At 41.3% G+C, this 23,472-nt stretch overlaps 1 protein-coding gene across 3 annotated transcripts; it reads right to left on the bottom strand.

Annotated features, from left to right (window-relative positions):
* Window positions 1-318: 318 nt before the first annotated feature.
* Window positions 319-21,396, bottom strand: grap2a (GRB2 related adaptor protein 2a). 3 transcript variants are annotated; one of them, XM_036552792.1, is made up of 9 exons: window positions 21,321-21,396; window positions 7,378-7,445; window positions 6,367-6,497; window positions 5,908-5,999; window positions 5,357-5,476; window positions 3,867-4,053; window positions 2,729-2,839; window positions 2,092-2,208; window positions 319-1,705 (listed from the first exon to the last, which is right to left on the bottom strand). In XM_036552792.1, the coding sequence occupies exons 3-9, from the start codon at window positions 6,442-6,444 to the stop codon at window positions 1,529-1,531; spliced, it is 882 nt and encodes a 293-aa protein (XP_036408685.1). In that variant the 5' UTR covers window positions 6,445-6,497; window positions 7,378-7,445; window positions 21,321-21,396; the 3' UTR covers window positions 319-1,528. The 3 variants fall into 3 exon arrangements, with proteins under 3 accessions (XP_036408685.1, XP_036408684.1, XP_036408686.1); XM_036552791.1 differs by lacking the exon at window positions 21,321-21,396 and adding an exon at window positions 15,223-15,465; XM_036552793.1 differs by lacking the exon at window positions 21,321-21,396 and adding an exon at window positions 14,505-14,545.
* Window positions 21,397-23,472: the final 2,076 nt, after the last annotated feature.

The following is a 23,472-nucleotide window of genomic DNA, read 5'->3' as shown; positions in this document are numbered from 1 at the left end:
TCTCTTATAATTTAAATCATTCTCAAGGAAAATGCCATTTCTCAATTCACCCCCCCCCCCCCCCCCAACCGCGCGCGCGCACACACACACACACATTTTGGTTCCGTCGTTGGGTAACTAATGGAAGAAATTTGGAACCCTATCCATTGCCAAGCGTATGATGTTGTGATAAAGAAGTTCATGTAAATTGCTAGCAAGTGGCACAACATCGCCGTTCACCTTAAAGGCATGATCTGAGCAGACAAAAAAGCCACACTGTAAAATAGTCAAGTATTTTAATATTAAATTTATGTTGCACAAATGACAAATTCGGTGGACTATCACCCGTAATGTATTTTATTAAGAAAATAATATCAATAATAATACAAGGATTTCAGTATTACCATTCTGAATGATACATTAAAAAAAAATCTCAATTGCAATGCTAAATTTCTTCCAGTGTCACTTATCACTTTATCCAGGCTGTCAACAGTCCATGAATGCACATGTGAAAATATACGAAACAGTATATTAACTCTGAGCTTTTGGTCTCTGGACTTTTATAGAAATACTTTGCTGTGGCGTATAACAGGACATGCTTTTAGTTTTGTTTTTTGTCTCTTGTACTTCATACAACAAACAAACAGCTGTCTTTAACTGGGTCACAATGAAACACAAATGTTTCTTTATGCACGTGGTTTGTTGAAAACAACTAGGGGTTAAAGTGTATCTGCATTTAATAAAAGTACGACCTGAAATTATTTGTAAATCAAATTGAAGAACAAATGTGGATTGAATGGGGAAGTATGTACAAGCATATGCACTGAATATGGACATTCTGTGTGCAAGTACTACAACGAACAGTGGCACGTAATTAACTCAATTTGGTCGTTAGTGGAATGACCTGAAATTTGGTCCCAGAGGAAGAGTGCGTCATATCTTTAGAGTGCAAAACTTGAGAAAGGGGCATTTGTACAGCGAGCAGGCTCTCACAGCGGTAGTCTGGATCGGCCCCTGAATCAATGTGAAGCCATCTGAGTGTAAAGTCATCAAAGGAAGTTATGATTATGATTATGAAAACTTGTAATAAATTAGGAGTGCACTGTCTTTATGGTACTGCTGCTGTTATCATGCTGTATTTAATGTCATTTTTCAGGGAGTCTGGGTGCTGCCTAGCGAAAGCTTGTGAAGGCCGTGTGAAGCTGCCTTGTGAAGACTCCGAGGTAACTTTCTCTCTTGCCTGTACAGGATCTCTCACTCGATTTTTACACAACAGTGTGTAACTTTCATTATATTTCCTTAGACCACATTAAAAAGCCAGTAGCCACTCTCTCATGCATTTTAACATCTGCTCCTTTCAGCTCAGAGCCCATCTCCTGTTTAGATAACAACACATGTCAATATTTGAAATCGGACAGTTTGTGAGTGTCGTTTTCGTTCTCTATGCCTCGTTCCATTAGTGGTAAGTCATGTTCAGTCACGCTAACACTCTGCACACTACCCTGATTCACTCCGCTTGGAGGGGACCAATGGCATCATCTCATAGGGGTCAGATGGGCATGGTGTAGTTGGCAGGGAAGAGGCCGATTCTTCCACGCAGTCGGCCCTTCCACCACGACGAATCTGATTGGTCCAGAACCTCAATGACCTCACCAGCACTGAAGCCCAGCTCGTCTGCTTCTTCGGCGGTGAAGTCGTAGAGTGCCCTCACCTGCATGACCGTCCTCTATGACACACAGACACGCACAGACGTACACACACACAAGCAAAATCCCCATTTGAACCACCTGGCGTAATTCATTCCCGTTCTCGCTACGATTCATATCATTCTTTATGTGGTGCATACTCTACCATCCCTCATTTACACATTCAGAAGTCTCTGGGAAATTCCACTCTATCATTCCAGCCAGGTGATTGGTCAAATGTGTGATTCAGTCCTTGACCAGGGCCTTTAACGGCTCTGTGAATACGCTACTGCACAGTACTGCACTACTGCACAGACTGTATTACAGTAGGATACTAATCACTGAGTCTTAGCCGAAACTCTTGGGTAACTCCAGTGGTGGGAGAAGGGTCAGGATGACACCTGTGACTGGCTGTCCTGGGTAGTACCTGGGGGAGTGGCATGGTGTCGGACGGCCGGCGGAGGACTGGGGCGGAGGAGGAGAGAGAGCCCATACCCATCGCCCCCAGGGTGTGTGATCTCTCCTCCAGACTGCCTCTCTTGTACTGCGAAAAGAAAGGAATGAAATTCAACCCCCAATAAAGCATGTCAGAGCCTGCTTCCAAACAAGAGCGCAACATGAAAATGCCTGAAAAACACTGAAACACATAAACAGTGTATTATCTAAGAAATCAAAAACAAAACACACACACACAGGGGTTTTAAGGAAAAGAAGTTGATAAGAATGATCTTTGTATGTATTTTCAGATTATCAGCGGACTCAGCCAAATCTGCCAAGTCATATTAAAGGAAAGTACAATCCAATATTTAACAAAATGTTAAAAATCTCCCACATTTACTCATTCCAGCGTATTACAAGAAACTACATTTTCCTATATGATGGTGTGGCAGTTTTTATTGAATTGAAAGAGGTTATTAGTTCAGTACTTGCTATTGTTAATCGTTGTGAATTTGCTTACAATGAAGCAAGGAAATAAGGGAAAATTGTTAAAGTGAAAGCACAATTGGAAAATGAGGAAGACCCACACAAGGAAGGTCCATGATATGAAGGGCTGGATGGGTTACCTGCGGAGTGGGGGGTAGGTCAGAGGCCCTCCGATAAGCTGTAGGATTAGGGGGACCTCCAAACCCCCCATGGGGGTGACCCCTCTCTTCAGGGAGGCTCCCTCTCTTTCCCTGGATGGAATAATTGTCACATGAAAAGAGTTACAGTACAAGAGACAAGAGGCAACAACAGTCACGTTACTAGAGTTAGAGTCAAGACTAACATTAACAGAGACAACTGACAGCAACAGTCACATTACAAGAGCTAAAGAGTCAAAAGCTACATTCAGGCTCATTGCACTGTCCTTTCAGAATTGTAATTTGATATATTAGACTTTACTGATTTTATTAGTGGTGTGAATGCAGAATTTTATGAATCTGACATATGGCATGACAGCTTAAAAGAAACATTAAATCGCTAGAGTATTTGACTTATATTACTTATTTCACCTGATCTCAACCAGATACCAGTCAAAAGACCAACTAATCTACACCTACACCTCATTTCATAAAGTATATGCTCACTTATATGTGAACTGTAGTGTTAGCTTAGCATTGTTCCTCTGTTGTGTTACTTTGCACTCTGTTTTGTTGCCTATGGTTACCCTTTGTTATCAGCACTTGATGTTGCTTGCCACACTGGCCTTGCAAGTCATTCTGGATAACAGAATCCAACAAATGAATAACTGTAAAATGTGAATGCAAAAAAAGGAAGCACTCATTTACAGTTATGACCTCCTAATAGCAGGAAGTTTTTCTACAACACCACTGACAAAACACTGCACGGGAACACTAAAAATATAACAAATGTTTCTGATAGTTCAATCTAGGGCAATTAAAAAAACCCTAACTGCTACAACACCTTTCAGATAAGGCAGAAAATAGCTTTGATTATTGCTTTTTTTCTGCATGCAACCCTTTTGTACTGTAAAAAGACAATTCCCTGTGCTCGCAAGCACAATTTAAGGCTGGCAGCAGAAGTGGTGGCTTTTCTGAAGCTCCCTCCTCCCCTCGCCTCCTCTCCTCATATTCTGAAACATATTCTAGTGCACTGGGATCAGTTCCATAAAATTCCATGGGCGGAACCAGGAACAGATTCTTCTTTTTTTTTTCTCTCACTCTCTCACAATGGGTTCTCTGTGCCACCGTTGAGGCCCACCTGTGGGGGCGGGGGCAGGGAGTCTTCTCGGCCCCCGTCGCGGAGAAGGATCTGCTTCTGCCGGGAGATGGAGGTGGTCTTGTAGTACTCCACCATTTTGTTGAGGGAGGTGAACTTCTCCGTCCACAGGTAGTAGTGCCCCCTGTTGTCCTTCATCACTTTGAAATGTTGCACGTCGAACTCGTGCCTGAGGGGGGGGGGGGGGGGGGGGGTCAAAGAACACATGGCAAGTTAAACACACTCGTGTCAGCCAGCTCAGTGGTGTTTTTATCGATTTTACCCCCATCCGCACAGCTGAATTGAGAAGATTCCAGAGTGAAGCAGGAATCAAATATCTACGATACTGTCTGTCACAGAAATTGACTACCAAGTGCATGGGTGTACATGGTTTCCCTTGTGGACTGTCTACATTTAAAGACCTAATTGAGCCCGGATAGTGGAACATTTTAACACTGATGCATGTATAGCTGCAACCTCTCACTGCACATGCAGATGAGTCTGGACTTCGTGTCATCCAAACTCTTAATCAGGTTACTAAATTATTATGTAATAAACTACTGGCATCATTCAATGTCGCCATGGAGCCAAAGATTTACTGGATGATTAAAAAATGGTAAACAACAAACAATGACCAAAAAAAGACACATGAATATCTCCATGGTTGCAGAGTTCAATGGGTCATCTGATAATGTGCTTTATGCAACATGCAGTACCTCAACTAACCTCTAGGAGGAGCCCTGGGCAAGAGGACGCCACCTCACACTCAGCCTGAATCTGGCATTACAGAGCAGCTGGATCCTATCGATGATTTATGAGGTGAGGGGATCATACAAATTGCACTGTTGGACCAGACCGAAAAGGGGAGTTGTAGGTCATGCAATATTAATGTGATTTTAAGCACTTCACATTTGAATCGGCAGAAATACTGAGACCTACATATAGGTGCTGGTGCATACGAGGTGGCCTTGTGGCTCTAGAACACAGCTGTTAGTGGCCCACACTGCCGGATTATGGAAACATCGCTGCTGTAACCATAGCTGAAGGATTGGCTCCATGTTGACGTTAATCCTACACAAACACCTTTGTACAGGTATAGGTGCATTGTGTGGTAGCAGTCACTCTGCTCTGTGGCAAGAAATAGCTCCCCTTCTAGAAGCCAAAGGTGAATTTACAGGTGAGGCCCTGCGAAGCTCTGGCTACAGGGCTTAAACTGACCTTAACGAGATGGAGAAGTTCCCTAGAGAACGCTGGCTACAGGGCTAAAACTGACCTGAACGAGATGGAGAAGTTCCCTAGGGAGCGCTGGCTACAGGGCTAAAACTGACCTGAACGAGATGGAGAAGTTCCCTAGGGAGCGCTGGCTACAGGGCTAAAACTGACCTGAAGGAGATGGAGAAGTTCCCTAGGGAGCGCTGGCTACAGGGCTAAAACTGACCTGAAGGAGATGGAGAAGTTCCCTAGGGAGGTCTGGCTACAGGGCTGGGACTGACCTGACAGAGATGGAGAAGTCCCCTGGAGAGCTCTGGCTGCCGCGGATCAAGAAGGCTCCCACCTCACGGGACATCAGCATGTCCTCTGCTGAATTTCTGCTGGCGTTCTCCTGGAACCAGCTGGGTAAAGGACAGCAGTCAGCAGTCAGCACACATACACACATACATATGCACACGCACACATACACATTCCACACACACCTATTATACATGCACAGACATAGGCGCACACACACATACTCACACGCAGACACATACGGACACATGCAGCATACACATACGCATGTATTAATTACACACCCACACTGGTTTCACATGCATACACACATAATTCATATACACGTCACACACACATACATGCACACCCACTCCCACATATGTATTACACACACACACACACACACACACACGCACATATACATTACACACCCACTCCCACATACTGTATGTATTACACACACACACACACACACACACACACACACACATAATTTCATGCATTCACAGCTCCACACTGCTTTCAAGACTTGCCTATTAGACAGGTGTCTCACCTGGGAATGTGTCTGTCAATGTAGTTTTTGGGAACAAAGCCTTCATGCCCGTGCAGCTCTGCCTTATGCCAGTCATCGGTGGTGCCTAAGATCTGCGGAGCAGAGAGGGGGATTCAACATGACAGACAGGACCTGGCTGCAATTCTGACTCTGCTCAGAGGAAGAAAGGAAACACAAACAGAAAAAGCAGCAGACGTCTCTCTCTGGCTCTTTAGTGAGCTCTCACAACATGCGGGGACTGCAGATGTCTGTCTTTGTTGAACGTATGAATTCAGCGATTGAGGACAGAAATACGATTGATGATAAATGCAGAACCAAAGCACTTCAGCAGATTATAAAATACATAGTTATTAGCTGTACTTCAGACATTGTTAATGTGATTCCCCTTTTTCTTAAATTTTTTTTTTTTAGTAAGGACCGAGGGTTAAGACAGCGTTTTGAACATGAAGAGGCCCTCGCCTTCAAAACGTCTCCCTTTCGAAAACTCAGCTCGTCTTCCGCAGTGGCATTGAAGTCGTACTTTCCGGTGGCTTCCATGATGGGCAAGGAGAGACCTGGTCAAGGGGAAGAGCGCACAGCAAGAATGCGGTCTGAGAGACAGAGAGACGGGGAGAGAGAGACAGAGAGAAGGAGAGAGAGAGAGAGACAATGAGAAAGAGAGACAGAGAGGGAGAGAGAGAGACAGAGACACACATTAGAAGACATTAGAAAGGATCATTTCCCCAAATCCTTGCTGGACTACAGTACAATCCCTTCCTGGCGGATAAAGAATGGACACCAAACATAACAGCTAGATGCTGTTATGTGATCTGAATGTGTTTACCTGTTGGAGCCTCACAGACAGAGGGAGGCCTCTCTGACGAGGGCTATTTATTATTATAATATTAAATTATATTATTGTATTTAATTTGTGTTGACAGCAACTTTGTATTCCTTTTTGTCTGTTTCTTTTATTGTTATAGTTATGATAATTATCATTGATATTTATGTTACTTTGTAAATTATTGTCAGAATTTTTATGGGTATCACTGTTATCATACAGTATAATTCACATTTGCAATCCTGCTTTCAGCCCTGCTTTCTACCACATGTCCCTGAATTTCAGTTTGCGTTACTTTCAGGAGCACACTTGCATTCATCTGACTGCACACTCGCTTAGAACTACCAGCACTGGCTGATAGATCACTCTTTTTTATTCGTGGGGGTCTGCAGGGGTTGGTTGAGGGGTGATAAATATGATGTAGATAGATTAACAAAGCTGTCCTTGTGCCAGTGAAGGTTCTTAGAGTTCATGCCTACAGGGAAAAGATGAGAGTCAATGTTTGATAACTTATTTCTACATCATATGTAGTAAATCAATCACTCAGCGACTTTGCTCTGCAGTGCTCTCTGAGCCAGAACGCTGTTAAGGCCGTGAAAAAGACGGGGCAGGATGGTGTCCACAGCGCATGACTGTCCAACCCCTTTTACCTTTGGTCAGAAAGATGAGGACGGTCTGCCACCTGCTTCACTGGCTTCCAGCATCCACCGCCGTCCACCTGCGGAAAACCAGGTGAAAAGGGTGATTTGTAAATACGGGTGCTCGGACAGGCAGTGTCGCTGTGTGCTTTCTGTCTCAGTTGCCTTCCACAATGGCCTCCTGGCTGCTCCACGCCTGTTACTTTGCATTTGCATTATTGTCATTTAGCAGATGCTCTTATCCAGGGCGAGTTACATAAGATACAGTTTTTACATGTTATCCATTTATACAGCTGGATATTTGCTGAGACAATTCTGGGTTAAGGACCTTGCCCAAGCGTACAGCAGCAATTCCCTAACAGGGAATTGAACAGGCAACCTTTCGGTTATGAGCCCGGTTCCCACTGTGCTACACAATCCCCCTTCACTACCTTGATCAACTTAAATCCCCCGCAGAGCTGGTTGCTATAGCCCTGCCCATGCCCCGAGGTTTGGATGTGCCCTTTAGGGTAAGAGAGGAATGGGGCGGCAGTGTAGCATAAGGAAGGTTGCCCGTTGCCGGTTTGATTCCCCACTGGGGGAGTGGGGCAGTGGGGCACCCTTGGGCAAGGTACCTAACCCACAATTGCCTCAGTAAATATCCACCTGTATAAACTGTAAAACAAAAAAAAACTGTAACCTATGTAAGTCACTCTGGATAAGAGCATCTAAATAATGCCAAAAATGTAATGTAAACAAAGTAACGGAATGAAAATTGCAAGGTTGTCGGGAGCCGCTGGACAAGGGCCTGACAACACGTCCCAAGCATGCCTCCCCTTCAGAGAACTGTGGGGGCAGGGCTGAGGTCTGCAGGCTCGTAATTAATTCCCAGATAGAAAACGGCTTTGCGGAAAAATGTCCCCCCCCCCCCCCCCGATTCACAGAGAACTTCTGGACGGGGAGTCGGGGAGAGCCCAAGCGGTAATTACAGGAACATTCACATCACTGTGACTAAGAGGATGATTTGGATTAAATGGCTTAATGAGATATGTAGATAAAATTGAATTACATGCACAAAGACGTCCTCACTGTATTAAGTGGTCTCTGAGCAATTCTGGAGAGGACAAAGATCATGTCGAGCCGATGGCTGTATCGATCCTCCTTTCTCTTGCTCTTTTTCAGGAACACACATTCTCAAAAAGAACACATTCCTCACTATACACATTTCTACAGTCCTTATAACAGGTAACCTTTTAACCCCTTCAATTTATTCATGTCTAAACTTACAGTGGTGCATTCCATAACCCCGCGAGGTAAAAGTTTTATCCACTATGGATTCTGAATCCACAAAACTTTATTTTATTATTTAAGCGTTATTTTTAATTTGCACATCTGTAAAATCTCAATATTCATTTATTCAAATGCTCTCCAAACCGTTAGTGCAGCTTATGTCCCACATCCAACTTGGTTCGATCATTCTCTCGCGACACGTTGGCACAATCTGGGCAAAAACAAGGCTATTCAACTGTGAATTACCTGTTATGTTCATTTAATTTTAATGCCATCTGGCTGAGATGGTTTGAGAGCAAAACGCGAATGTACTCACAAACCCTGCAAAATACAGCCCTCTGCATCAGAGGTCTGCTTCCCACAAGCACAGTGTAATTATGTACATACACGACGCAAATGTTTGGCGGCACATCAATATTTGCAGCTTGAACTTTTATGCATAGAACATTAGGTTGCCATTAAATCAAAAGTGGGTCGCAATCCACCCACAAACTCATCTCTCCTGTATATTATGGTGGTTTTTAATTATAGACTCAAAAAGGTTTTGAATGTTTTAATCAAACACACATTAGTCTGTAAAACAGGACCTGTAGCACGGCACAATGTGCCGAAAGACTTAGCGCAAGCTAAGCGGGAGTTGGATCCAGTGGGGTGCTGCTTGGCAGAACACACAATGTTCAATCTGGCAGGATGGGAGTTTCTTCATGTGACCGGAGCCGAGTCCGGATAAACTGACCCCCATTCATCGCACCAATTAGGTCCCAATGGCCTATGGCCTGCAGCCAGTGACATGCCAGTCAGTGACATGACGCCAGCAGTCCAGAGAAAAATCAGCTGCCATTCAGGATCCTTTTCGGTCCATATGTCTTGGAGCTGCACTTGCAAAGAAGCCACGCACAGGAAACAAGGGCCGTGCCCTTTCTTTAAAATAGCACTTGTGCTGCCACGTCTGTGAAGCCACAGCTGTGAAATACAGCAGGTCATGCAACTGAACAAAGTGTAAAGTCAAATATAAGATATTTCCATGTTTCCTTGTATACATGGACACACAGCTATTTATGCATTTCTAGTATTTTTGAAAAGCATATTTTAGCATGCACTAACCTTTAACACAGGCCACCACAGTGGCACTAAACCTGTTTTTCGCCCTTGTATCAAACTCTTGGCAGGTGTTTTGCTCTATACTGCCTTGTCTGTGGTCCTAAGTTTGATCCCTGGAATATTCAAGTCAACAGAGGGTAGCTGTCCCTTGTCATGCTCAACGGGCTCAGTGTCTTACATTCTGAAATGACATGAAATGACAACAGCATCTGATGTATGGAGAAACACTAAAATGATTGTATTTTCCAGTCCTGTATTATTAAACTGCCGATGGTCAAGTGTTCGAAAGGTGATGCACGTTATGTTGCGGGCCTTTGGAGTGTTTGTGGATCATTACGAATTGAGATATTTTTGCCTGTATTATGTCAAAAAACAGTGATGTCAGACTTTCCTAGATTTGTTGGCTACACAGCTGGAATCAAAGGATGAATAAAGATATGTTTAACTATGTACACATATGAACTGAGGAGTCTGGCATGATCTGCAGAACTTGTTCATCAAGGAAAAAGAGTCAGAAATCTCAAAAGTCTAAAGGGTATGGTTCATTGTTTACATTATTAGGTTTACACAGTATTAGGTAAACCTTGCAGCAATCTGTTAGAATATTATGATTAAAAAATGATTTTAAAACTGAACACTTGATTTAAAATGGAAAGGTGACTGAAGCAATACTGTAGCATAGCTGTGGACTGTAACTGAGGTTTTGAGCTGAAAGAGAAGGGCAGCTTACTGGGATGAAACAGCACAATGATCTCCACTTCTAACAAGCATGGTTTGGCCTGACGAAGCATGAGGTGAACAGACACCGACTTTGGGATGCTTTGGGGCAGGTTCAGGTGTAGCTAAGTGTAAACACAAGTTCCATCAGCAGCCCCATACTGCATGACCTCTTATAGAAACAAAAGTATTACTGCTGATTAAAAATGCTGCTCTTCCTAATGTTTAATTTTGTTTTAACCTGTTGTAGTTAAGGACTGGTGAGTTTGCTGCCATGTTAGGAGGAAGTATAGAGAGGTGTTCTGATCTCTGTCACAGATAAAGACATGCAGGGACAATACGCTGACAGAGACGTTAATTCTAATGTGAATTGTCGGTTCATTTGACATTCAAATGTTCTCCGGCTTCCAAGAATAAATATTCAAATGATTTAAAACCACGTTTTTGTATAAGACTACAGTTCTTTCTGAGAAAACAGTGACTTACTGCCCTCATTCATTGTTTCAGGCAGACTTGTCAATTTAAGAGAATTTTCTGTTATTTAACACAGGGCTCTTAGCCTCTGAAATTAGTGGACAAACATGCGCTTGGTCCTAGTAATCGACTTGTGATCTCGATGTTGGATAACTGGTGTCATCAAAAACCAAGACAAGAGTGCAAATTTGCTCTGCATCATTTTCCAGTCTCAGGTTGTTTGCCTTCCTATGGGATATTTGTCCCACGGGTCTAAAAGAGTTTCTTGCGTAAAAACACCATCACAGAAACAAAAAAACAAGACGTGTTAACATTGCCGCAGGAAACAGAAGAAACTATGACTTACACAGAAAGTGTATCTACTGTATATGGGAACATGTATGATTAAAGGGATTTCATTGTGAGTGTATGCTTAGGAGCTGGACAGCCATTAGAATAAAGCTCTTGCTGAAGCAGACTTTATGAAATTGAATACTCAGGTGCACAATACTATACTGTGCCAGTTTCAATAAGCCCCAGATTCCTGTCCCTTCCTTACCTAATGATGTGTGCATACAATTTTCCAGTGGTGGCCTGGCATAGCCTTGAGTAGGCTCACAAACGTAGAGAGGCTTATCCTGTCTCTCATCCCTCAGACACACACAGTTTCCCATTTCTCATTCTTTTAAACTGTCCATCACTTCTTCCAGGGGGTCAAATCACTTCATGCAAACCTAATCTGCCCTCATCTCCTCTTTTATCAGGCATAATCCTTTTGGACATGAGTGGCAATGAGATTTCAAGACCTATCCGCCAGTCACATAAATATGCAGTCCCACTTAAATTCAGCAGTTATCTTAATTGAAAAAAGAAGCACCATGGAGAATGGCTCAGTGTTCTTGTTTGACCTATGATAAACAGCGGCAAGGCAGAGGCTCTTGTATGTCGTCCGCTATAATACCCAAACAGAAATACGCTGTGCCTTTTGTACTATAGCTGATGGATGATTTCCAATAAAAAAGCACAGCTTCTGTTGGGCAAATGTGGGCCCATCCGCTTCAAGGGTACAACAGGATGCAATAACATAAATTCCCTGAATGTCACATTGAGTTCCTTGAAATTAGTTTTGCTACAGTGTCAGAAGGTGGACATAGCCTCGCAACACCAGAGGACAGTAATCAACCTGAAATGAAAATTTCATCTGCACACTGAAGTGGCTTTAGTGAGAAAGCTGTGAATTGCCGGTGAAATGCCAATTAGAAGGTCAGACGGGCTGCAGTGCAAATGCACCACACCATTAAGAATGTTCTGGAAGTAGCTAGAAAAATAATACACTGCAAATAAGCACACCAACGAAAACCGATGTCTTACACCAATTTGTATGTGCCAGTGCGTCCTGGTCATTCCCAGTTCAAGCTGCAGGCTGAGCTACGGATTCAGCAGCAGTTGTAGTATTCAGCACCAGTATTTAGGAGCATTCACCCTTGCACCGGGGAGCTTGCGACAATCAATCGATCAATTAACTTTAACCATTTTGGACTGCCCAGGACACAGCTGAGACACAGCAAAACAGTGAGACCCCTTCTGGGATTAAAACACACAACCCTCAGGTTCAAAACCCACCTTAATGGCTCCTCAGCACTGGCCTCCCAGTCCACAGTGCCCCTCTGGTACAGAGGGCTGGAGGCTCTGTTCTTAGCTGAACGTTCCTAGTGATTTGGTATTGGCTGTATATGGTTTATGTTTAGTCCTTGTCTTCTCTTGCACTGTGTGGTTATTAGTTTATGATTTACTAAGGAAAAAATGCATTTATAATTATTTTGATGTAAAACTGAAATGAGTTGATTTTTTTTTTTTTTTTACTGTAAAAGGACAGGATGCATGCACTGCTTTCAATCAATTTATGCTCAGCGTTAATGGCACCTAAACACCAGCAATACATGCATACTTACATTGACAAAGTGCATCACGGTCTCCTTTAGTAAGCTAAAACATCAGGTGACAAAATAATTTACTAAAAAAAATGTATAATTAAATAAAACAACCTGTTGAACGTATCTGGTCTTTAGAATTCAAGTGGAGCCAATATTAATTTCCAGATGAAACTGCAGACCAACAGAATAGATGTACTAGGAAAAAGCAGGACTTCTGAGACATAATGCAATAAACGCCACTGAAAACAGAGAGAGTAAAGCAGAGAGTAAATATACTGTAATCAGCACACTGACTAAAACGTATAGAGCCCATATCCTGAGTTAAAAAGAAAAAGGTGAGGTTGAATCGATTCAACATTGTCTCATTATTTAAAACACTGCTCAGAATGTCAAATTCACTGACCTGAAACTGAGGTTACTGTACCACATTAAAATACTATATTATACATGCAAATGTGTACAAAAAATACTTTCACTTTTTCATGTAACAATCTCCACAATATCTAAGGGGTTACCTTAAATCTGTAAAAACAGATTTTCCCTCCTTAATTGTTACAAACTTTGTTTACTGACAAAGCATGTAGGCCTATGTGTGTTTAGAAAGCACATGGGCAAAATGAGACACTACTGAAAAACATAAGGTTTTGCATCGAGAGAGGTAGTGGATATTTTAAAGAGAACAAGCCGAGCAAGACATTTATTACCCTAGAGCAAGCTCGGCGCCTGGAGAAAATACAGAGTGGTGCAATTGCAATCCACGGGGGTGCACAAAAAAGACTACGTAGCCATCGGGATGTAAGGAGACAACTGGGGGTGCACTGAGATCCGTCTGGGTGTGCAAATGCACCCCTAAGCACCCCCATACCGCCGGGCCTGCCCTCCACTCCTGTTTGCTGACAAAAACCGGAGCGTCTTGAGAGATGTAAATCCACACTAGCAAGACGATCACAGCTGCAATGAACTCTTTAGTACACAATTAATTACGAAAATCAAACTCTGACTTTAAAATGACCTACACTTGGATTCACCGAACCCGCACCGTAGACACACAACGAGCGCGCGCGCACACAGACACAAACAGTAAATATACTTTGAACATACTAAGCTATGATTACCGACCAACATCGTTTGACTAACTAAACCTAAAACTATCAAACTGCTAGGGCTATGTTCTAATTTAAAACCAAATGTTCACCATTAAAAAGAAATATTTTATTTTCTCGCAAGCAGCTATGTCACCTCTTACTTGCACTCGCAGAACATACGTTTTTTTTCCGTTTGAGTTGTGTGCACCTGTTTTATGTTAAAGTGATAATTCTCTAATACGCACTGTAGGGTAAATGAGGTGAACCATCACGCAATATACTAATTGGATAACAATCCAAAATGATTTCAATGCCATCTTTTGGAGTAGCTTGTAAAACTAGAATACTCCACAGTGCTTCAACTGTATATTCGTACCCAGTGTACACACACACAGAATATTATATATGTATATATATATATATATATATATATATATATATATATGTATATATATATATATATATATATATGAACACCATTTTATTCAAATTATACCATCCGTTTGACGCTTACTATGCACGCACTAGGGACAAGCTGACAAACCTGGTGTACAATGTAATAGTGTCTCCTTTTACTTACAATTCATCCGGTTCCACAGCGGCAGATAATTACCAACAGCACTTATTCAGATATATCTTCTTGTAATATTTGACGATATATTAATACCTGTTCTTTTAGTGTTACCGTGATACACGGTAAGGTTCCATGTCCTACCGAAATAATCAGCCTTTGATATTGTCGGGTTTCAGTTACGAAGTCAGGACTGGTGTGAGTCAGTTCACCGAAAACTGCCGGTGTTGGTGCTGACGTTCACGGTTAAGTTAGCGATGCCAGTTAAGGTAATGAAACAACCACATCTCACACACGCAAACGCGCGCACGCAAGTTGAAAAAGGTGAGAAAAGAAAAAAAGATTGTTTGTAGAGGAAGGCTAATTGTGCGCAAGTTAAAGAATCCAGCGAAGGGAGAAAGAGAGATAACAATGAATGTACAGACATACCACTTGTTCTCTCTTGGTAGCTTTACACACCTGCGAAGGCCATTCCGAGAAACCGCTCTACCATTCCAGGTAAAATTGGTCCCGACAAGCACGCTCACACCGAACTAGTGCTTCGTCAAATTCACTTTAGTTCACAGTAGTCTCATAAAACAGGCCTAATAACGATACCAAAACCTGAACAGCAAGATCAACTACAGAACTGGATATATTCTGCCAGACAGACTATATCAACATTTAAATGACCAGGAAAAAACGACAAGTATGCCAACTATGTTGTACATAAAAGTGAAATACTTACTTATGTTTCCATATAAAGAACGAAGGAATCGCAGAAAATGTAGTAAATTGCGACGATCCGTTCTTGTTTTCGGGCTATTATGTCCAAGACAAGTGCATCAGTAGGAATACGTCATACAGTACCCTAGGCCATGAAACCTGCAGCTTTCCCAACAATCAATCAAGTTAAAAAGAAATAAAGAAAAAAAAAACTGGTTACTTTCGCTTCAGTCGTTTCATAGCCGCCCGGCTGCGTCTGTGCATGCAAAACGACAAAAAAAGTTCAGCTAAAATTCAGAATTACCCGCCTCCCCCCTGCTGCCTCCCGCTACACCCCTCCCACATCGTGGTGTAAATTAATAGTAAACTAGATTAACGTTTGACGGAGCAACTCCACTTCAAAGCCCAGCTTGTCAAAACCGGATAAACCACCCTGCACCATTTCTCAGACATGCATCACTTTAACGAATTGGTAAATGCTACCTATGAATGAGGTAAAAGTTTATAATCTTAACGAATTAATGCACTCAGGCGGCGTGCATATTTGCAAACATTCAGGCCTAATCTCTCCTAGTATATAGGTTAACCCTAAGGTTTTTTTTTTTTCTTTCTTATTTATATAAACCACTCTTCTCGTTGTTTTCTCCATTTACATTCCATTGGCATCGTCTGTAGTTTCTCCAAATACTTAACATTTCTTGGATGTCGCGCTGGAACATCTCATTGGAAACCAGCGCCTGGTGCCAGGACTGTGACGTTGGTTCCGATTGTTTAGTGTCTGTTCGTTCAAAGTGTAGAACACTTACATTCCAAGTGTAGAACACATGCATGTTTTGTCATAATTATACACAGCTTTTATCGCATTGCATGTGTTCACCCAAAGCGGGTGTCATCTCATAATGTCCAACAGAAACAAATGCTTTCCCTTCTGACCTAATTCTGCTCCCGGCATTAAAAATGTTAGAAATTCCACATTTTCAGAGGTAGCGTCATGTTAGTCAAATTTCAACAGCATCAACCAAGTAAAAAGTGCTTTTCTGAATTCATGTTTTTGAGGATCATTGCTTATTGAGATGGGTTTTGGGATAGTGTACTATAGCGTTTGACCCCCCCCAAAGTTGTTTGAAGTAACATGTGTCATGCAGTAAAAAAGCATAAAAGCAGGATCCACTTGTCTTTGATTATAACAAAACTGCAGTATATACTATAATGTTTCTAAAATAAATAAAAAAGAAAACTTATATGGGTCACCTGTTGATTTTCTTTAAAAACACTGTATTTATTTTATTTCATTTAATGTGATAGAAATTCATAGAAGGAAGAAAAAAAAAAAACAAAAACAACTCTGGGAGCATATGCAAAGGAGATAAGAAATAGCCTCTGCACGTGTTGTGTGTGAAGTGGAGCAGTACAGCCTGCTACAGGAAGTTAAGGCTGTACAGAATGCAACATGGTGGAACTTTGTGGTTTCTGTCTGTTTATGATACGCTAGGTTCCCTTCCCCCCTGCTCTATCTCCTCATCCCACACCGCACAGGCAAAAAATATTTTAAGGTCAAAAATACATGAAAGCCGCACTGATTATACGCACGCCTGCAAATGCGTGCCTTCAAACGCTTAGATGTGTCAGCTGTGCACTGTACACTGCCTTATGTGTAGATTCAGTGGCTAATTTTACGTTATCTTGGCCTATCTGGAACTTGTGAGGTTTGAAGTCAGTTGAAGATGTGACACTTGTCCGGAAGCTTAAGACTCTGAACCCTGTTCATTTCCACAGAGAAGGAATGGAGAGGGTTTCTAAATGAAATTAATGTATTTATGGATAAAAGCCTGTCCTATGTTACTCTTTCATGCATAGAAATAAAGCATTATTTGGCCTTGCTAAAGTGCTTAAAATCAGATGGTTGTTGTCTCCTTCCACCTTTGGTTCAGTTGGCTTTCTGTTACACACAGGCAAGGATTTGCCTTGCCGAGACAAACCATCAGTGATTTTTCATTCAGCCAGAGGAGATCTGCATAAGCATATTCCAGCTGTCTCCCGTGTGATGTCTTAAACAGTGTGCTCCTGGGATCAGCTAGAGTCACAGTAAGGCAGGTGGGCTGGAAAATTACCTCTTTGATGGTGGGGTACCAACTGCTCCCCCTAGATCAGTTGCAGGTGCTTCCATCTTAAGTTAGGGGTAACTATTAAGATGTGTTGTCTGATCCTGGATCAGCTCATTGGAGAAGCAAGTGCTTGGAGCCCGGAGACTTCAGTGCTCACAGACTAAGGTCTCAGGGTAGTAGGGAATAATTCCTATCCTTCAGTTTTGATGTCTTATTTGAAGTTGTTGCTCACAAAGCTGGGAACCAGTTAATACAGTCCCTTCAGAAATTGCAAAAATGGCATTGCGCTTGTTCGTAGTGGTATCAAAATTCAAATTTGTAAAATTGTACGCATAAATATAAGTTTACATTCCTTATCCTGTGTGACTCAAGTATAAAGCTCACACAAGCTTCAGTTTGAATGTGATAAAATTCAAAACAAGTATTCCTACTGGTTACGCATTTTAACACAATGATAGACATGAAGGAGGGTAGCAGTGTAATGTTGTGACTTGGGAGTTGACTGTTGCAACCGGAAGGATGCAGGGTCAAATCCTTGCTGACAAGATATGTAACCTGTTTTGCTATAGTAACTATCCATAAGTAAAGTAAATATCCATGTATCCATCCATCCATGGGGAAAAAGCCACACCAGTCTCTTTGGCTCAGATTATTCTGCTACAAAAACAAATCTTAGAAAGAAGTGTCCTGTCTGCATCTCTAAGTCTGTGACATATTAGCACCCATACCATCAACCCCTTCCTCTCTAAAATGGTCAGAAAAGAGAAAGGCCTGTAGTCCACATTCATGGTTCCAAGAGCATAAATGGGGATAAATAAGTTAAATGAAACGATCGCCTTCCTGTTGTGTCATTTTCTGCTAGTCAGAGCTTCCTCAAACATCGGCAATGCAATGGTGATCTAGGAGGGAAAATAAAGAAGTGAGAGACTATAAAGTTCCCTGTTTATTCAAATTTACTGAGAGCATAATTAGGAAGGCAGAGATGATTTATTGTATCAGTGTTATGGCGTAGCTTACCATAACAGACAAGGCTGCCTTTATATTACCGCATTTGGCACAGTGTGAAATATTAACCGGTTTACCACACTGTTCCAGCACTCGCGTGGCATTCCTCTGTTCTCAAGCCCAGCCATTGCACAATTACTCATGGACGTGAACAGCAAACGGCTGTGCTCGAAAGAGGAAGACGCTTGGTTACTGATTTGTAAAAAGCAAGGTTGCGTTGTCGATCTGGTAGCCGAGTTTCAGCAAACACGGGCTCGTTTCCCTGTTGCTGTGTGGGACTGGAAAGGGACTGTAAGCGTATCTTCAATGTAACATTCTAAAACGGAGCTCTTGAGAATGCCTCCTCATTTCTGTCCCAGGTGTGGCTGAAAAAAGGCCAACGTTCACAGCATGCTCGAACAAAACATAGTGAGTATGGTGGTACAGCGAGAGAGATCATTAACAACATATCACTGAGGATGCCGATCATTACAGCACAGCATATTGTCATTATAGCGCAGTGTTACTACTACTGGGAACTGAACTACCCAAACATCAGATTGACGTCTATCAGGAAAATAAGCCAAAATATTGATGAAATTCTTAGAGGAGTGAATTACAAGAACAGGATGGACCCAATGGTTAAACAGAGCCATTTACAATTTTATTTAACATGTAAGCATTGTTAGCTAAATTGTGAATAATTAACAATACATGTGAGTCTGGCAGTCCAAGAGGTGGTAATAAGTAGGTTTTATGTAATATTAAAGTGGTTCGTTTACATAAAAAAGCATGCATATCAAATGGTTTAAAAAAATGATATTAAACTACTATTGAGCAGGTGAAGATACTAAGCAAAGAAAGTCTTGACCGCAGTCACCTGTCACAATCATTAGGCTGTATTTTAAAAAGCATTCATAGAGAATAAGTAGCAAAAACACTTTATATATTGAATAGTTGCTACAGATGAAAGCACTATGTATTTGTGCTTAATATATCAGTATGGTTAATGTATTTATGGTATGTATTTATATCAGCTTGATGATGCTGGAGAGCCTGGGAGCAGTTTCATGAAGACTGAGATGGCCAAAGGGGTGATAGCTGAACAGAAAGGTGCATGAGGGTAGGTGGTGTGAAAGCATAGTCTGTCTGCCAAGGAACACAAACGTTTTGTTCTCTTTGACCTTGAGAACACGTTTGTCACACTGGTGTGGTCTCCTGCGGTCCTCTCTTTTCACACCACGGTCACAGTGCTGAAACCCCAGAGTATGATAGCGTTTGAGGAAATGGTGGGTTCCTTTACAGTGGGCTTATAAAACGATAAAGAAGGAACACCACTTGAATTTATTATATTGACCCTCTATTAAATGCATGGATATGTAATACCTATTATTAAATATATAATCATAACTAGATATTTATTTCTCAGCACTTTCAAAATAGTCGGTAAGAGTTTGAAAATGAAACCCAGCGAGATTGTTTTGTTTAGTAGACCAAACATGCCAAATTAAACTAGCTAAAAATATGTCTACAGAATATTTGAAATGATGGTTATCGTTTTTCATGTTTTTGCCGTCTCTAATCTTCACTGATATCTATCTTCAAGGAACACAGAAACCTGAAGCTTGATGATAGCGAGCAGACCCCCACCCCCCTTCTCTACCCCTGTTTCCGGAAGGTTCGAGATCAAACAGATTTGTTTCTCAGTAAGGAAGGTTGATTTTATCAGTGATGTACATTACTATTTATAACAGTATACAATCTAGTACTATATAAAAGATTAAAATATAATTTTTAATGAAATTAAAAAAAACTATACTCCTGTATTTTAGCTATTTTGACTTACCAATATCAATAATCTAAGTGGCGTTCTATAATTGCAAGTTGCAGTAAAAACAGTTACATTCAAGGTGGGGAGGTATGGAATTTGTGTTCGTGTTAAACTTTAGAATAGGACTGCATGTTACTGTTTCTCTCTGTTCTGAGACTCCATCTCTACTCTGCAACTGCCCATTTTGTCAGTGATTAGCTGATTAGATTTTCTTTTGCCACCTGATCGTAGTTTGCGATTGAATGCAGGTCACACTCCCAAACATGAATATATTCCTGAGCTAAAACTGTCAAAAAGGTGCAACCTCAAATCCACTACATACGGTAACTAACATTTTAATGTACAAACATTTGATAACATACAACAATTTGTGTGTATGTAATATGTATGTACATGGTATCAGTTAATGTTAGTTAATGTTAGTTTATGAATAAGCCTTGTTGGTCAGTATACATTGCATATATTTATCAGGTTTAATAAAACAGTGAAATATTTTAAAGTTTTTAAACTTTGCAAGCTCCACAGGTGTGACATAACACGTACTGCTACCACATAATAGCAAACCAACTGCAGCTAGCCGGCTTCTTCAGCAGCACAAAATGTGCTACTTTCTAACCTGACTGCACTGCGGTGATGCCACAGAAGACTTAATGGTTAATGGTTTTGTTCTGGGTTTGCAAATAAGTCATTTTCGCTACTGGGCTAGTAACATACTAGTGACATTTTAAAGAGCAGTTCAAACTGCGGAAGTGATTAGAAAATGAAAATCGAATAAACAAAAAAGAGAAATTAGAACTACCACAGACCTTTGCATTATATGAGCATTCGGTGACTAATCAAGTAATCAAGTGATAAAGAAAACAATCATTCAACTAATTTTTGGATGAACTAACAGCCCATATTCATGAAGAATGAATACATGTATTCATTATATATTCTATATATATTGAATGTTCATCTTTAATTTAACTTCAAACAAAGTCAGAAATATGTCAAAAACAATGTAGAATATATATGATTGGATAACTGTAAGTCAGTGATTGCTGAGAGCGGGATTTTTTTTTTTGCTCTTTAATGGGGAGGCTATTAGGAAGATGGCATGGGTGCTTATTAATGGAGAAAATAAAGTTTTCGAAAATTCCCCTTCGAAGTCTTTATGCTTGAGAGAATCCTTTACTGTAATAAACCATGTCAACTTACCTCAGCGGTGCGATTTGCATGTGCAGCTGGAGACTGCTGGTTTCCGCAGTGACTCAAACCACACCACTGCTTTCTCCGGTGCACTGTGAAGGTGCGTGAAAGAGAGGGAGGGAGAGACTGAGAGACAGACAGGGAGAGAGAGAGAGAGAGAGAGAGAAAGAGGCTGTACTCTTGCTGTCAGCAAATGGAGGTCAAGACAGTGTGTCAGTTTTTTGCAATCTGTGATAAATATAAAAGTGAAAAGTATATGTTCTTTACTGAAATTGTGTCACAATTGCATCATTTCACATCGTTCGGACCTTTCATTTTCATTTTCATTTTCAAAATACACTCACCATTTTTCATCATTGTTTTAATGACCATACAGTCAAACGGGTCATGTCAAATTGAGAAAGTTAACTGAGAGAGACAGAGATGGACCAGTTCGTGGAGAGAAGGAGAGAGCGAAATGTAAAACCCTTACCCAAGACTGAGTGATCTACAAAGTCCTGTAGCACCCTCTTTGGATAACAACGTATGTCTGTATGTATGTCACAGAAATGTTGCAGCTAAGGATGCTGTGAAAACAGGATTAATGCTGTCGGGGCAGCCTGTCTAATCTCCACTTTGGCACCTTTTAGCCCTCTGTTTGGCTGTAAGTGCTTCTGACCTTCAGATGAGGGGTCTGTGACAGTGGGGACGCAGCCATCCATAGCCAGGTCATTTGTGTGCTGTGACCACCATGCTACTGTGACCTCATGAGAAGGGCCCAGCCCTGTGCTCTTCTTTTTGATCTGAATGGAATTGTGGGTACAAGGGATGCACAGACACATTAATAGGTTCAAAGGTCAGGGAGCAGCTCTGCGAATGCTTTCTGCAGTCCCCACATGGATGGAAAAGGTACGAGGGTACGCCTGACATGTTGATGCTTTAAAGCATGCAACGTCACAACATCGGGCCACTTGGAAAGCCGGGGCATGGTGCTAAAGCTCGGATTATTTTCTGTAATACCACAGAGTTGTGACACAAGGATTAGCTTTGGACAAAGCAAACCGTATGAGTATTTATGAGGTAGGAGAATCTTGATGCATTATTCAAACCAATGCTGCAACAGATATAAAATATGACCAATAGGAGACCTGCCTGATGCATACAGAAGGACTCCAGAGACAGCCTGCAGAAGCAGACAAAGGAAGAAAAAGGCCTGAATAATGACTTCTGTCCTTGCGCTTCCATCAGAGGATGTGTAATTGTTTGATCTGATGTACTTATTAAGTGTGCCCAAGCATTTTAAAAGCTTGCTAAAACAATGAAGGCAGTAAAAGCCATTATGAGTGAAGTGGTATCAGGCACAAAATGCCATCATAACCAAATTAGTATAATTTGAGGGCTCTGGAGAGTGGATTTATTTGGGCGACTGACGCTTCTGTTCTGAAAGCATTTGGCAGTGTAAGCACATTAGAGGGAAAACATTATGTCTTATATTCAGGGTATTCATAGCTGCAACCTCATTTATAAGGTCTGATTTTTTTCTCTCCTGTATTATGTACTTCAGCCTTTTCAAGAATGTAATTATGCATTCATGTAAACTTGTACTCAAAACCTATAACCTCCTTTCCAAGTGATTTGGTTACAAATGTATAAACATTCAATCCATTAGAACAATTACTGTTGATTACAGAATATAAATTTGCTTTTGATTTGAACAAACAGCGCATCACTCTTGCACTTTTATAAATTTGCTGTGGAATGAGACAAATTGCATTTCACTGTGTGTTACATGTTTATACATAGTCCAGCGTTGAGATAAAATTGCGTGCCGCTACTTATTACACGCTATAATATGTTATTGATAAGGACAAATTGCTTATCACTGTTTATTACACATGTAGATATATGTTATTGATTGGGGCAATGTCTAATCCCATCCAAATTGGGCCTCCATGAACAGCAAGAGCAGCAGGCTGTCTTCTGTTGCATTAAATTACATTACACTGCATTACATTACATTACATTACATTGCATTACACTACATTACATTACATTGCATTTAGCAGACATTCTTATCCAGAGTGACCTCCAGCACAATAGAACATAAGTGTATCCATTCAACAGTGTCAGACCAGGCAAACAACACTCCCAGACCAGTGAGTGTGAGCACAACACTATTCAA

The sequence above is a fragment of the Megalops cyprinoides genome, chromosome 19 (assembly GCF_013368585.1).
Source record: "Megalops cyprinoides isolate fMegCyp1 chromosome 19, fMegCyp1.pri, whole genome shotgun sequence".
NCBI classification, from domain to species: Eukaryota; Metazoa; Chordata; class Actinopteri; order Elopiformes; family Megalopidae; genus Megalops; species Megalops cyprinoides.
Note: the sequence above shows the minus strand (reverse complement) of the source record. Positions and strands in the feature narration are given on the sequence as shown.

Bases quoted from the DNA above. Each gene is read 5' to 3' on its own strand.
- grap2a (XM_036552792.1), bottom strand. From the start codon at position 6,444: ATGGAAGCCACCGGAAAGTACGACTTCAATGCCACTGCGGAAGACGAG. The intron at 2,209-2,728 runs GTAACCCATCCA...TTCTTTTCGCAG, and splicing joins ACCTACCCCCCACTCCGCAG to TACAAGAGAGGCAGTCTGGA. The intron at 1,706-2,091 runs GTACTACCCAGG...TGTGTGTCATAG, and splicing joins ACACCATGCCACTCCCCCAG to AGGACGGTCATGCAGGTGAG.